At 19.2% G+C, this 15,000-nt stretch overlaps 6 protein-coding genes across 6 annotated transcripts in view; 3 read left to right on the plus strand and 3 right to left on the minus strand.

Moving 5' to 3' along the window:
* The window catches only part of PF3D7_1324600 (conserved Plasmodium protein, unknown function), a gene marked incomplete at both ends in the record, with an annotated part of 5,138 nt that extends 1,509 nt beyond the window's left edge, over nt 1-3,629 (plus strand). The window contains one exon of the mRNA XM_001349950.1: nt 1-3,629. This exon is cut by the window's left edge and continues 1,235 nt beyond it. Within this exon, the coding sequence (XP_001349986.1) occupies nt 1-3,629 (3,629 nt within the window).
* Nucleotides 3,630-4,899: 1,270 nt separating this feature from the next.
* Nucleotides 4,900-5,637, plus strand: PF3D7_1324700 (SNARE protein, putative; the record flags this gene model as incomplete). The annotated part of the gene is made up of 2 exons (XM_002808984.1): nt 4,900-5,525; nt 5,598-5,637. The coding sequence occupies 2 exons, from the start codon at nt 4,900-4,902 to the stop codon at nt 5,635-5,637; spliced, it is 666 nt and encodes a 221-aa protein (XP_002809030.1).
* Nucleotides 5,638-6,542: 905 nt separating this feature from the next.
* PF3D7_1324800 (dihydrofolate synthase/folylpolyglutamate synthase) lies at nt 6,543-8,531 on the minus strand (the record flags this gene model as incomplete). The annotated part of the gene is made up of 4 exons (XM_001349952.1): nt 6,543-6,586; nt 6,713-6,835; nt 6,981-7,179; nt 7,329-8,531. The coding sequence occupies 4 exons, from the start codon at nt 8,529-8,531 to the stop codon at nt 6,543-6,545; spliced, it is 1,569 nt and encodes a 522-aa protein (XP_001349988.1).
* A 2,625-nt stretch (nt 8,532-11,156) lies between these two features.
* PF3D7_1324900 (L-lactate dehydrogenase) lies at nt 11,157-12,107 on the plus strand (the record flags this gene model as incomplete). The annotated part of the gene is made up of 1 exon (XM_001349953.1): nt 11,157-12,107. The coding sequence occupies one exon, from the start codon at nt 11,157-11,159 to the stop codon at nt 12,105-12,107; it is 951 nt and encodes a 316-aa protein (XP_001349989.1).
* Nucleotides 12,108-12,854: 747 nt separating this feature from the next.
* Nucleotides 12,855-13,088, minus strand: PF3D7_1325000 (U6 snRNA-associated Sm-like protein LSm6, putative; the record flags this gene model as incomplete). The annotated part of the gene is made up of 1 exon (XM_001349954.1): nt 12,855-13,088. The coding sequence occupies one exon, from the start codon at nt 13,086-13,088 to the stop codon at nt 12,855-12,857; it is 234 nt and encodes a 77-aa protein (XP_001349990.1).
* Nucleotides 13,089-14,551: 1,463 nt separating this feature from the next.
* Nucleotides 14,552-15,000, minus strand: part of PF3D7_1325100 (phosphoribosylpyrophosphate synthetase) — a gene marked incomplete at both ends in the record, with an annotated part of 1,314 nt that continues 865 nt past the window's right edge. Inside the window, one exon of the mRNA XM_001349955.1 lies at nt 14,552-15,000. This exon is cut by the window's right edge and continues 865 nt beyond it. Within this exon, the coding sequence (XP_001349991.1) occupies nt 14,552-15,000 (449 nt within the window).

The raw sequence follows: 15,000 nt of genomic DNA on the forward strand, positions 1-15,000 counted from the left end.
AAAGTAAATATAATAACATAAAAAATAAATATAAATACTTATCTAATAATTCTCTATACTTTGATAAAAACATTATAATCTTTAATAAAAATACACACCATTTTTTAATACAAAAAAATTATAAAACATTAACAAGGGAAAAGAAATTAAACCTTATACCTATAGGAATGAAATCGGTGTGTGATTTATATACATTAATTAAGATAAATATAATCGATGACTTTTTTTTATATCATAAATATAATAAACAGGAACAACATTATTCGTTCATAAATCATCTAAAATCAAAAATAAAAAAAAATAAAAAAAAAAATATTACCATAAGTGTAGAACCAAATATTATAAATCTTAATGTTATAAATACGTATGAAATTTATCATACCTCTTTTGAAATATGTTATGATTATAAAGAGATAGAAGAACATGATATATATACATATGAAAAGTCTCATCCTAATAAAAACAATGCTCAACTTATTTCATCTACATTCTTTTTCAATAATAATCATAATACATTGTTATGTGATAAAAAATATTATGAAGAAGAAAAGGAAGAGCGTTATTCATCAGACGGGAAGGATAATGTTTGTTGTGTCATCTTCGGGGGAAATAAAAAGGATAAAAAATTTGATGAAGGGGAGAATAAAACATTTGATGCGGGGGAGAATAAAACATTTGATGCGGGGGAGAATAAAACATTTGATGCGGGGGAGAATAAAACATTTGATGCGGGGGAGAATAAAACATTTGATGCGGGGGAGAATAAAACATTTGATGCGGGGGAGAATAAAACATTTGATGCGGGGGAGAATAAAACATTTGATGTACCACACGATTACAAAATAATAAGTGATCCCATAGGGGAACATATAAATGATGATATTATAAAAAACAACAAAAATCATTTAAAAAATATTTCATCTAATTATTTAACAAAACAAGGTAAAAAATACAACTACCTATTCCATCTTCTACATATGAGTACTAGGAAAAAAAAAGTGGGGGAAAAAAAAAAAAAAAAAAAAAAAAAAATATATGGGACAAATATCTTAGAGGGAAAAGAAAAAATACATAATGATTTTAACAAAAAAAATTATATATATCACATACAAGAAAATTTTGATTGTAATGGTTCACCACATTTGAATTATATGAGTGATGATTATAATAAAAGGGAATATTATAGAGAAACATATTATAAACATGATAATATACTTGAAGAAATAAAAAAGGAAAATATATCGAAAGATGATATATATATTAATAAAAAAAGTACAGATATAAATGATGATGATTTATATTTCTCAGTTTTATGTTTTGATGCTCAAACAAAATCAACTATGCCGATTAATTTATATTCTTTTCTTCATTTAAAAAAAAATACAATCTTTAAATATTTAGAAGAGAATATACGCTTTAAGGAACAAGCGCAAGATGTAAATTGTAAAGGGTGTATGGTAATAAATAATAATGATAATATGAAAAGAAATAATAACAACAATAATAATAATAACAACAATAATAATAATAACAACAACAATAATAATAATAACAACAATAATAACAACAACAACAATAATAACAACAACAACAATAATAATAATAACAACAACAACAATAATAATAATAACAACAACAATAATAATAACAACAATAACAATAATAATGTCATAATTAATCATAGTGATTATATGAAAAGCATACAAAATAACAAGAATATGAAAAAAAGGAGAACGAAAAGAATACAGAATAATAAAAATAGATACACCTTTGCTACAGCAAGATATATTTATTTACAACCATATACCGGTATTATTAAAAAGAATACTAGAAAAAAAATAGAATTAAATATTTTCATTGAACACATTTTAAAATCACAGATAATTAAAGATTCATTTGTATTAATTATTAGAATACATAACTTTGATAAAGATATTTTTTTAACCGTCAAGTGTGTTATACAAAATAATATAATTACTTCTCTTATACATGATAATTTAAGTTTTTTAAAAAACAAAAAATATATACATAATAGAGATATACATACAGCAGACATGTGTTCCTCTGATTTGGATAATATTAAAAATAAGAAGACTATAAAAAAGAAATACAAAATAAAGAAAAATAAAATTAATTATAGCTTTCATCATATGACGAATATGAGTTTATTAAGATATAGATATAATAAAAAAATAATAAGATACCGAAAAAATCAACCAGAAAATAAAATGGACAATATCATTATGCTACATAAAATGAATGTAACAAATAATATATCACATAATATGAATAAGAAAACGCCGTGTCAAATACAAAATTATTCCTTAAAAAATGATTGTAATAATATATTAAAAAGTATAATAAATTATAAGAATATGTTTAAATATGATATTAAAAAGAAAAAGAGAGGTTCTTATTTTTTATCCAGAAATTTTACCAAATTTTTATTTTTCTTATTCTTTCATATAGATAAAAAACAAAAAATATTATTTTGCAATACAACAAATGAAAAAATAATTGATGACCTTTTGTATTTGTTTAATTTAAGTAATATGAATTATTATCATTTACTTTATTCATTTCATTATATATTTCAAACCTCCAAGGGGAACCCTGATATGTGTGAATATAACTATTACTCTAAAAAGAGGTTCTTCGATATGGTTAAACGGTATATAAGAAGGAATAGGAAACGTGATATTAACAGTGAACATGATCAAAGGGATGGTAGCAAAAATAAAGTTGAAATGAAGAAATGGTTCTTCAGCAGGGGTAATAATAACAACAACAACAACAATAATTATGATAATAATGATAATTATGATAATAATAACAACAATAATTATGATAATAATAACAATAATTATGATAATAATAACAATAATTATGATAATAATAATAACCGCTGCTATGATAATGCCTTCTTTATTCATGATAAACAAAGAGATATGAAACATTTACATAACGATTCGACTGTTCTATATAATATTACTTATTTAATAAGAAAGATAGAAAAGAATGAAAAAATTCAAAACGATATATCCATCATATCCTTATTGTTTTTATGTGAACAATTTTTTTATATTATAAATACAAATATAATAACATCCCAATATCTTAGTTATATAAAAAATATTTATAATAATATGAATATTAAGAAAAAGAAAAAAATGTATTTAATCTTTTTGATTTTGGTAAAAAATTCTTTTACATGTATATATTATAAAAATATTTTTTTGGTATTTATATCATTTATAAAGAAGATATTTATTTATTTCCTACAATTAAATATTCAACATTTTTATGTAACGGTTATGAGACAGAATGATCTTACGAAAAATAAAAATAAGAAAAAAATAAAAAATGATGACAACATAATTGATGATGGTGATAATGATGATAATATATACATCAACACATTTAAACAGAACAATTATCAACATCGAATAAATTATATGCAAGCATATTATCCAAAGAATAACAAATTAAAATATTATTTTGATTTATTTCTTGATTCTTTTAATTTTTTTCATAATGCTTTTCTAATTTATGTTTCCTCATTTATATTTAGTTTTCTTGATATTCAAATAGCGATCGATTTAACGCATTACATTCTTTTTTATTTATAAAAAAGATAACATTGATCCTAGGAATAAAAACACTATTTTTTTTAAGATAACAAGTTATATATATAAAATATATATATATATATATATATATATATATATATATATATATAATGTATATTTTTTTTAATTATTTTTTTCATTTCTCCTTTAATTTTTTTGGTATTCATTATATATATATATAATATATATATATATATATATATATATATATTTATTTATTTTTTTTTTTTTTTTTTTTCCCTGTTTAATAAAATTATAACGCTTTAAAATAATTTATCATTATATATATATTTGAAGGATAGTTCTATTTTTGTTTGTTGTTGTGTGCAACATTATTTTTTTTTATAACTTAGCATGAATATATGAAATGATGAGATATAAAATATCTCTGAAATAATTCAAAATGATTATGACATATATATATATATATATATATATAATATATATATATATATATAATATTTATATTTTTTATGTTAAAAATATTATATTTTAAAGCATATATTATTTTAATACATGACATTACAATTTTCATGAGTGTATATCTTTTAAAAAAACAATATCTATCTATTTATATGTATTTATAAATGTAAAAAAAAAAAAAAAAAAAAAAAATGTAATAAAAATGAAGAAAAAATAAAATATATATAATATATATAATATAAATAATATATTTTTATGCGTATATAAAAAATATATATTATATATTATTAATATATATATATTATATATTTTTATTTTTTTTTTTTATATGTATTATTTATTGTGTTTCATTGCATATATATATATAAAATAATAACTAAAAATCATATTTTTTTTTTTTTTTTTTTTTTTTTTTTTATATTATTATTAAAAATTATAATTATATTATTATATATTTTAGATTGAATATTTTTATCCTTTTATAAATTTTATGTATTTTATATATATATATATATATATGATGAATGTTAAAAAAAAAAAATAATAATATAATAAAAAATATATATTGAAAAAAACATATTTTTATATGTTATAAATGAATTAGTAGACTTTAATTTTTTTTTATTTTTTAATTAAACTTAAACGTTCCCTTATAAAATATATATATTATATATATATATATATATAACCACATGTCATTAGAAAAAAAAAATTATTAAATCAATAAATTAATATATATATATATATATATATATTTATTTATTTATTTATTTATTAATTTATAATAATATTGTTTTAGAAAATAATATTAGAAATATAACATTTTGAATATATCATTTTTTTTAAAATGAGTGATTTTTCAAGGGATATGTCAAATAATGAAAATTCAAAAAAAATCGCATTGTATTCTATATTAATATACAAATATGAATCATCTAATCAACCAATTTTTTTAACATCGGCACTAGATTTATCTTCATTTCCTTTTTTTCATAGATCTTCATTAAAAGAACATATATATTTTCATGCACGTCTTGTATGTGGAAGGACACAAAAAGGTACACGTGAAGTTATAGAACTTGAATCGGGTATAGGTCATTTACATATTTATACAAATAAGGAAAATAATATTAGTGTCCTAGTACTTTCAACTTCGTCTTATCCATTAAGAATTGCTTTTTCGTTAATCGATTTAACACATAAATTATTTGCTCAAAAATGTAGAGGTATGTATGAACATGTTCGTCAAGATTTAAAAGAAGGTATGCTTATTCAAAATGAACTTAACGATTTATTAAAAAAATATCAAAACCCTTCAGAGGCTGATAAATTATCAAGAGTACAAAAAGATCTAGACGAAGTAAAAGATGTTATGTTAAAAAATATTGAGGACCTTTTACAAAGAGGAGAAAAGTTAGATGACCTCATGAAGAAAAGTCAGGACCTTTCCAATTCCTCCTACCAATTTTATAGGTAATATTAAAGAAATAAATAAATATATATATATATATATATATGTATGTGTGTTCATATTTTTCTTTATAGACAAGCCAAAAAAAATAACCAGTGTTGTAGCTTATACTGAAATCATCCATCTTATTAATCACACGAAGGGAAACAAAAAATGTTATTAACATATATATATATATATATATATATATATCAAAAATATGTACACAGAAATATATATTATATATATGTGGAAATTACAACCTTTTTTTTTTTTTTTTTAATATACTTTCATTTCCCTAATAAAAGTCATGTGCAAAAAAAAAAAAAAAATAAAAAGTAAATAAATATATATATATATAATCACATATATGTATAATATTTAACAAATTGTTTTCTATCATTTGTGCAATAATAATTAAATGAAATATAAATTAAATGCATAAAAAGAATACATAAATAAATGCAAATATATATATATATATTATATATATATTATGTCTTATCCCGTATCACACTCTTTTTTTTTTTCTTTTTTTTTTTTTTTAAACCTTAAAAAGTGAATATATTATATCCATTCGTAACATGTTTATTTAATCTACATAAATATATATTATATATCCTTTTTATAACCCTTTATATATATATATATATATTTTTTTTTTTTTTTTTTGTTATCATATTTTTTTTTAAATGTAATAATATATTTTTATTTCTTCAATTTTTATGATGTGTTACCTTATGAAAATGATATATTTTTTTTGAAAATATATATAAACATATATATATATATATATATACATAAATACATATATTTGTTTTTATTTTTTTTATTTGTATAAAACCATCTTTTAAAAATAATAAAAAAAAAAAAAAGGACCTTTTAATTCATTTTTGTTACAAATACAACATTCGGTATATATCATACATAAAAAAAATAAATAAAATAAAATTAAAAAATAAATTATAATCTCAAAAAATAGACATAAAATTTTTATGTTTTTTTTTTTTTTTTTTTTTTTTTTTTTCTGTTTATGAGTTTTAAACAAGAGATGGTTCATTCATAAAAATGGTATCTTGCATATCTACATAAAAAAAAAAAAGGAATATACACACATATATATGTATATATATATATATATATATATATATGTTCATAAACATTTTAATTTATTTATCGATTTTATTTTATCCTTCTTTTTTGTACTTACCAGAGTGAATATCAAAAACGTTTAAAACCTCATCAAACACGAAAAACGTCCCACATACTAATAATATACTATTGTCTTTGCAACATTCAAGAAATGCATTTTTGATTATTAATGGTATGCATCCTTTAAAAGAAATAAACAAAAAGGAAATGAATAAATATAAACATATGCTACTTATGTACACATATATATATATATATATATATATATATATAAAGAAAATTATTGAATATATGTATATCGTTTCATTTTTTTTTCTCATTTTTACCTCTTTTGTATAATTTAAGTGCATCTTCTTCATTAATATTTCCTTGTTTCTCATGAGCTAACCATTTACCAACCTTTTTAGAGCTACTTAATATGAGCTCTTTTATTTCATTTTTTATTTCTTCTTCATTATTTAACATCTCAACGATTTCCTCAAAGTCGTAGGTCCTTTCATTTAATGATGGAAGGTAAAATATATCCTGTACAAAAAAAAAAAAAAAAAAAAAAAAAATATATATATATATATATATACATACATACATATATACATACATACATACATATATATATACATATATACATATATACATACATATATATATACACATTAACATATTTCTGTTCCTACCTTTAAGGTGTCGCCAAATTGAGCTATGAACGGATGGAATACACTCAAGTTTCTCGGCTTTGTTATAGATATACATATCCTTATATTTTGTCCCTTATGAAAATAATTAATATCGGTACACAATCTATCTATTGCCGTTTCATTGTGGCCTACATCTAAAATAACAGCTAGAGGATATTGTACATTGTGTTCTAAATTATCTGGTGAAAATTTTTTCTTTATATGTTGTATTTGCTCGGTAGCTAAATATTGAATTCTTAAAGGTGGTTTAATTGGTATAATGGACTTTAAAAAGTAATCTATACTTATATTTAATATTTCTAAAGTGCGCAATGCTATTCTTGAATTTTCTTCATTATATCTTTCTCCTCGTGGTTCAGGTACTACAGTATGTATAGTACAATTTAATTCTTTTGCCTTATCAAAAACATTTTTATAAATAGCTACTGATGGTCCTATTACAACGTTAGCATCTTTTTTAAAAATTCCAATTTTTTCATTACATATAATAGGCAAATTATCACCTAATATATTTAAATGATCATATCCTATGGAAGTAATTACAATAACTTCTGGTTTGGTTAATATATTAGTTGCATCTAAGCGCCCTCCAATCCCTGTTTCTATTATAGCATAATCTACCTTCTTATTTAAAAAATGTAAAAATGCAACTAATGTAATTATTTCAAAAAAAGATGGATTTATATATAATTTTTTGGCTTTATTTAATACTTCGTTTACTAAATGTATTAACTCTTTTTCACTTATTGGTTCATCGTTTACTATAATTCTTTCTCTTAAAGAAAATATATGAGGTGATGAAAAAAGACCCACCTTGAATTTTTTTATTTTAAGACATGTATATATTTTATAGCATACAGACCCTTTCCCATTTGTCCCTGCAATATGAATAGTTTTATATTTATCACAAGGGTGACCAAAAGATTCGTTCAATTTTTTTGGGTTATCAAGTCCTAATTTTAGGGCATGTGTTTTATATAATAATTCTAAGCACTCACTGTAAGATTTTATTTCTTCATATTTTTTTTCCTCATTATTTATTTTATGTAATATGTCACTCATATCATGCTCATCATTTTTATCAATAAAATTATTTATATTATTTTTATCATAATTTCCACTTTTATCATTCATGTGAATTATATCATTTTTGTTACTTTTATCATTTTGATTTTTTTCCATTTTGTTCTTTTTTAGTTTAAAATTATGAACTGTTCAGGTAAATATTGTGCTACCTCTTAAAAAAAAAAAAAAAAAATTGTTTATAATGTAAAAGCATTATATGTTGCCCTAAGTCGTTTTCTTTTTTTTTTTCAATATATTTATAAATATATGATAATTTTTTTTTTTTTTTTTTTTTTTTTTTTTTTTTTAGCTAGCCAAAAAATATGCATATATATATATATTTAATAATCTTTTGAAAGAATATATATGAACAAAAATTTATATATACAGGTGTGATATTAGAATAGGGACGACTTTTTGAGAATTAAAAAAAAAGAAATTATATATAATATATTATAAATATAATAAATATTTACAGTGTTTTTTTTTTGTTTTTTTGTTTTAAAGTACTTAAAAAAAAAATATATATATATATTATATATATATTCATATATTTTCACATTTCACAATTATAATATTTTCTCATTTATAAAGTTGATTCGATATTCCTTTGTGTTACCGAATTATATATACCATAATGATAATAAAAAAAATAAACTACCATATAAACATTTTTTACGAAATAATAAAAGATATTATGTTAATTATGAGTACCAACCAATGAATGACAATAAAATATTGTTAATAATATACAGTTTCCTTTTTTTTTTTTTTTTTTTTTTTTTTAATACATAAATATTTGTTATCAAAAGGTGAAAAAGTAAATAAACAAATGGTTCTTTTTAAAAACTTGTAAAATACTAACTTTTAACAAAGCATAAGAAATAAATATTTATTTGTTAAGGTGGTAAAACGTGTTTTGTAAACATATAAATATGATAACATTTAAATATATCTTACAACAAACAAAATATATTATATATATATATATATATATATATATAATAACATTTTTAGCGGAATCAAAAATATAAAATTATTTTTTTTTTTTTTTTTAGTGCAGAAGAATAAATTTTAAGGAAATATATATAATTACAAACATCAAAAAAAAGACCAGTCATTTTTTCATTTGAGTGATAGTTAAAGTGTATACATTCTTATTACAATTAAAAGAAAAGTATATATAAAAATATTTTATTTAATTATCCTATCTTAATATAATTTACATAATAAAAAAAAGAAAAAAAAAAAAGGTACAATTAATTTATAATAATTATTTTTAAATAATTTTATCAAAAAATATGTTATATACATATTTTTATAATAAACATAGAGACACATAATATTATTTATGGAAATATACAAATGTTAAAATATTTATTGTATAATTGAATATTATAAAATTATTTATATATTATATATATATATATATATATATATATATTTATAAATACGCAAGCATATATGTTTATAATATATATATATATTTTTTCCATGTTCTTATAAGATCTTCAATAAAAATATTACATACATATTATATATATATATTTTTTTTTTTTTTTTTTCTCAATGTTATTATAAACTTTTCAATAAAAATATTATTGATACATAGTTATCTCATTATTTATCTATTTACTAATTTCCTACGTAATTATGAAAATATTATCAGCACATGAATATTTTATGAAAAAAAAAAAAATATAAATGTAATTTATATAATATATATATATATATATATATTAATATAATATATATATAATATTATCGTAAGATATAATATAAAATATATTTCGAATACTTTTATAAATTTTTATAAGGATGCTATGCGAAATTATTATATGTTTCTAAAAAAAAAATATGATGAGTACACAATAATACATGCAATTCCTATGAATATCATATCTACTAATGAACATCAATTAAAAAATACTACATGTAGGATATCATTATATATAAATACATATATGCTTCTGTACACATAATTTATAAAAATATTTATTTTTAAGCACATTATCATATATGTAGTTATATGTTTTAAAAAATATAAAAATAAAAAAAATATATTATTTATATATATTATATTATATATATATATGATGATATGTATAAATACATAAAAATATACATATATATAATATATATATATATATTATTTATAATAATATAAGAATATATATTTAATTTAAAAAAAAAAAAAAAAATTCATATTTTTAAACTTTTCCTTTTAAAATTCCAATAATCTGAGCTAAATTTTAATTTTTGTTTTTTATTTTTTAAAAACTATTCAACGTCAAAAAAAATATATATTTATTAATATAAAATAATTTTATCTCACATGCTCTTCTTTATCATTTTATTTTTAATAGCATTTTTATAAAATACTATATTTTTTTTTTTTTAAATAAATAATTTACCTATATATATTATTATTACATATATATATTTATATTTATATATATATAAGAATAAATTATATAATAATTGCATAAAAGGATAGAAATTTTTTTCTTATTTTTGTTAAATAAAAAAAAAAATAAAAAAAAAATCAGCATATCCCAAAAAATAAATATATAAAAAAAAAAAAAAATATATATATATATATATATATATATAATTTTTATAATATAGTATTTTTTATTATTTAAGATTTTTCTTAAAGATAAAATAAATATTTTATATATTTTTAATATATTTTTTTTAATTTTTTCTTTTTTATTTTAATTTATTTCATTTTATTTCATCATGGCACCAAAAGCAAAAATCGTTTTAGTTGGCTCAGGTATGATTGGAGGAGTAATGGCTACCTTAATTGTTCAGAAAAATTTAGGAGATGTAGTTTTGTTCGATATTGTAAAGAACATGCCACATGGAAAAGCTTTAGATACATCTCATACTAATGTTATGGCATATTCAAATTGCAAAGTAAGTGGTTCAAACACTTATGACGATTTGGCTGGAGCAGATGTAGTAATAGTAACAGCTGGATTTACCAAGGCCCCAGGAAAGAGTGACAAAGAATGGAATAGAGATGATTTATTACCATTAAACAACAAGATTATGATTGAAATTGGTGGTCATATTAAGAAGAATTGTCCAAATGCTTTTATTATTGTTGTAACAAACCCAGTAGATGTTATGGTACAATTATTACATCAACATTCAGGTGTTCCTAAAAACAAGATTATTGGTTTAGGTGGTGTATTAGATACATCAAGATTGAAGTATTACATATCTCAGAAATTAAATGTATGCCCAAGAGATGTAAATGCACACATTGTAGGTGCTCATGGAAATAAAATGGTTCTTTTAAAAAGATACATTACTGTAGGTGGTATCCCTTTACAAGAATTTATTAATAACAAGTTAATTTCTGATGCTGAATTAGAAGCTATATTTGATAGAACTGTTAATACTGCATTAGAAATTGTAAACTTACATGCATCACCATATGTTGCACCAGCTGCTGCTATTATCGAAATGGCTGAATCCTACTTAAAAGATTTGAAAAAAGTATTAATTTGCTCAACCTTGTTAGAAGGACAATATGGACACTCCGATATATTCGGTGGTACACCTGTTGTTTTAGGTGCTAATGGTGTTGAACAAGTTATCGAATTACAATTAAATAGTGAGGAAAAAGCTAAATTTGATGAAGCCATAGCTGAAACTAAGAGAATGAAGGCATTAGCTTAAGTAATAAATATATAATATATGTATGTATATATATATATATATATATATATATATATATATATATTACTTATTATATGCAACAAAGAGAGAAACAAATGCAAATAGCATATATCATTACATAAGAGGAAAAAAATAAAGTAAATATATATATATATATTTATATATATTTATTTATCTTTCATGTACCAAGTACAAATTACTTTTTTTTTTTTATATACATATGTGTAACACTATTAAGATTTCATATTGAATAATTATAATACATATATGTAATATTTATTTTTATTTTTATTCATTTTTTGATTTAAGAACGTGTTTAATAATAAGCTTTCGGAGAACACAAATAATAAATATATTAAAATAGAAAAGAAAAAATAGAATTGCTATAATAATAGCTAGCTGTATTTGAAAATAGGTTAATTATATAACAATTTATAATATCTAATATATTAATTAAAGATATCTGTAATATGAATAAAGATAATATATTTCTTTTTTCTCTTTATTCCTATTTAGGGTATAATATTCCTATGTAATTGAAGAGAAATAAGTTAAAATTTAAAAAATGATAAAAAAAAAAAAAAAAAAATATATATATATATATATATATATATAAATAATTTGGACATAAAAATAGGGTATATGAAAAGTATGCAAATGTAATTACATTTGTTCATACATATATATGTAAATAAATAAATAAATATATTATATATATATGTATATATATTTATTTATTTTATTTGTTCAGTCTTCTTCAATGGCTCTTATATAAAATACATTATTTCCTCTTATAAAAGCATCATTATATTTATCTGTTAATTCACCATCATAATATTCTTCAGTTTGTTCTAGTGCTACGTTCATACGTTCATCTAAACAAGCAAGGATGCCCTTATAATCCGTACCGTTATTCAACCTAACAATTACTGCTCGACCTTTTAAACTTTCCACAAAATCCTTTGGCGAATTTGTTGACATAGTGAAATGATATAAATATATATTTGTGTGCTTATATAAATTTTATTTTTATGAAGCTTCCATATAAATATATTTTTTTATTATTTCATAAAAATAAGAAATGCTCCTCAATTTTTTACCACAAAAAGGGACTAATATTTCTTTATTTAATCGAATAAATTTTAATTCAAATATGTATATATATATAAAATATATTATATATAAATATATATATATATATATATATATATAATATATATAATATTTATATTTTACTAATTATATGTATATAATATTTATCATAAAAAATATTGGTGACAAAATGAAATAATTTTAATGAAAGAGATAAATCATACCTTGTTTGTTTTAGAACCTTTTCAAAATAAAATCAAAAAAAAAAAAAAAAAAAAAAAAAAATATTACGAATTGTTCAATATATATATAATATATTTGTATTTATTTTACAATATTTTGTTTATAAAATATGATGAATATTTTAGTGAGGTATATTATATATATATATATATATATATATATATTAAAATAAATCAAAAAAATTAAAATAATGAATATATATAATATACATGTTTTTATATTTTTATTTTTATCTTTATTTTTATATTTTTTTATGAGAATGTTTGTTCATTTGTTTATTCTATATATATATATATATATATGTACCTTTTTTCTATATAATTATAATTTAGGTATCCTAATTGATAAATTGAAATTTAAGAAAATAAAAATTAAAAGTTTTTTAAAATAAACAACCAAGTGATTTAAGCTATAAATGTAAGGTGATTAAATATATATAATATATATTTATATATATTTATAATATTTATATATTTTTCATTTTTTTTGTGGGGGAGATATATATGATCATGTGAACAAGTCAAGTAAAAAAGGAATAATTTAAAAATATGATACATAAATATGTACGTATAATATATATTTATATATATATATTTATATATATATTTAAAAAAAAAAGTATAAATAAAAATATTTAACAAACAATATATATAAATAATAAAGATGTACTTTTTATGATTCCTACTTTTTTTTTTTTTTTAAAGAAAAAAAAAAAATTAAGATTATCTGTAATATAATCTTTAATCAGTATGTTACGTTTCTCAAGAAAATACAAATATTTATACATATATATATTATACATATATATATTATACATGTATAATATTATATATATATATATATTTTTTTTTTTTTTGTTAAATCATGTAAGGAGTTATAAATTTTTTTTTTGTGGACATAATAAATTGATAACATAAGATATATAATATCTTTTAATCTTAATAAAATAAATTAGATTTTTGGTCTATTTTGATGACAATATAATTATAGTTTACATTTAAGAAGAATATTATATTATATTTGTTTGTTTTTTTGTTTGTTTTTTTGTTTGTTTTTTTGTTTGTTTTTTTGTTTGTTTTTTTTTTGTTTTTTTTTTTTTTTTTTTTAATTCAACTTTTAATGTTGAATAAATCATTTAGACTTTCCTTTTGGTGTATTCTTCTTATAGCATCAGCAACAAGAACAGAAACGCTTAATTTTGTAATTTTTTTACAACTATCTATATTTTTATTTGATTTTACTGTATCCGTTACAACAACTTCTTCAAGAGGTGATTTTTCAATTCTATCGATGGCTGGTCCTGAAAATAAACCATGAGTAGCGAAAGCAAATACTCTTCTAGCTCCATGTTTTTTAAGTTGTTTGGCTGCTTCACATAATGTGCCGGATGTATCGATCATATCATCTACAATAATAACATCTGAATCGTATACATTTCCTACAAGGTCCATTTTTTCTATTTCATTAGGTTTTGTTCTTTGTTTAATAAGCATAGCTATACCACAATCTCCTATACCTCTATGATTTAAACCGTCTTGAAATTTCCTAGCTCTATAAA

This window comes from Plasmodium falciparum, assembly GCF_000002765.6.
Source record: "Plasmodium falciparum 3D7 genome assembly, chromosome: 13".
In the NCBI taxonomy this organism is placed as follows: domain Eukaryota; phylum Apicomplexa; class Aconoidasida; order Haemosporida; family Plasmodiidae; genus Plasmodium; species Plasmodium falciparum.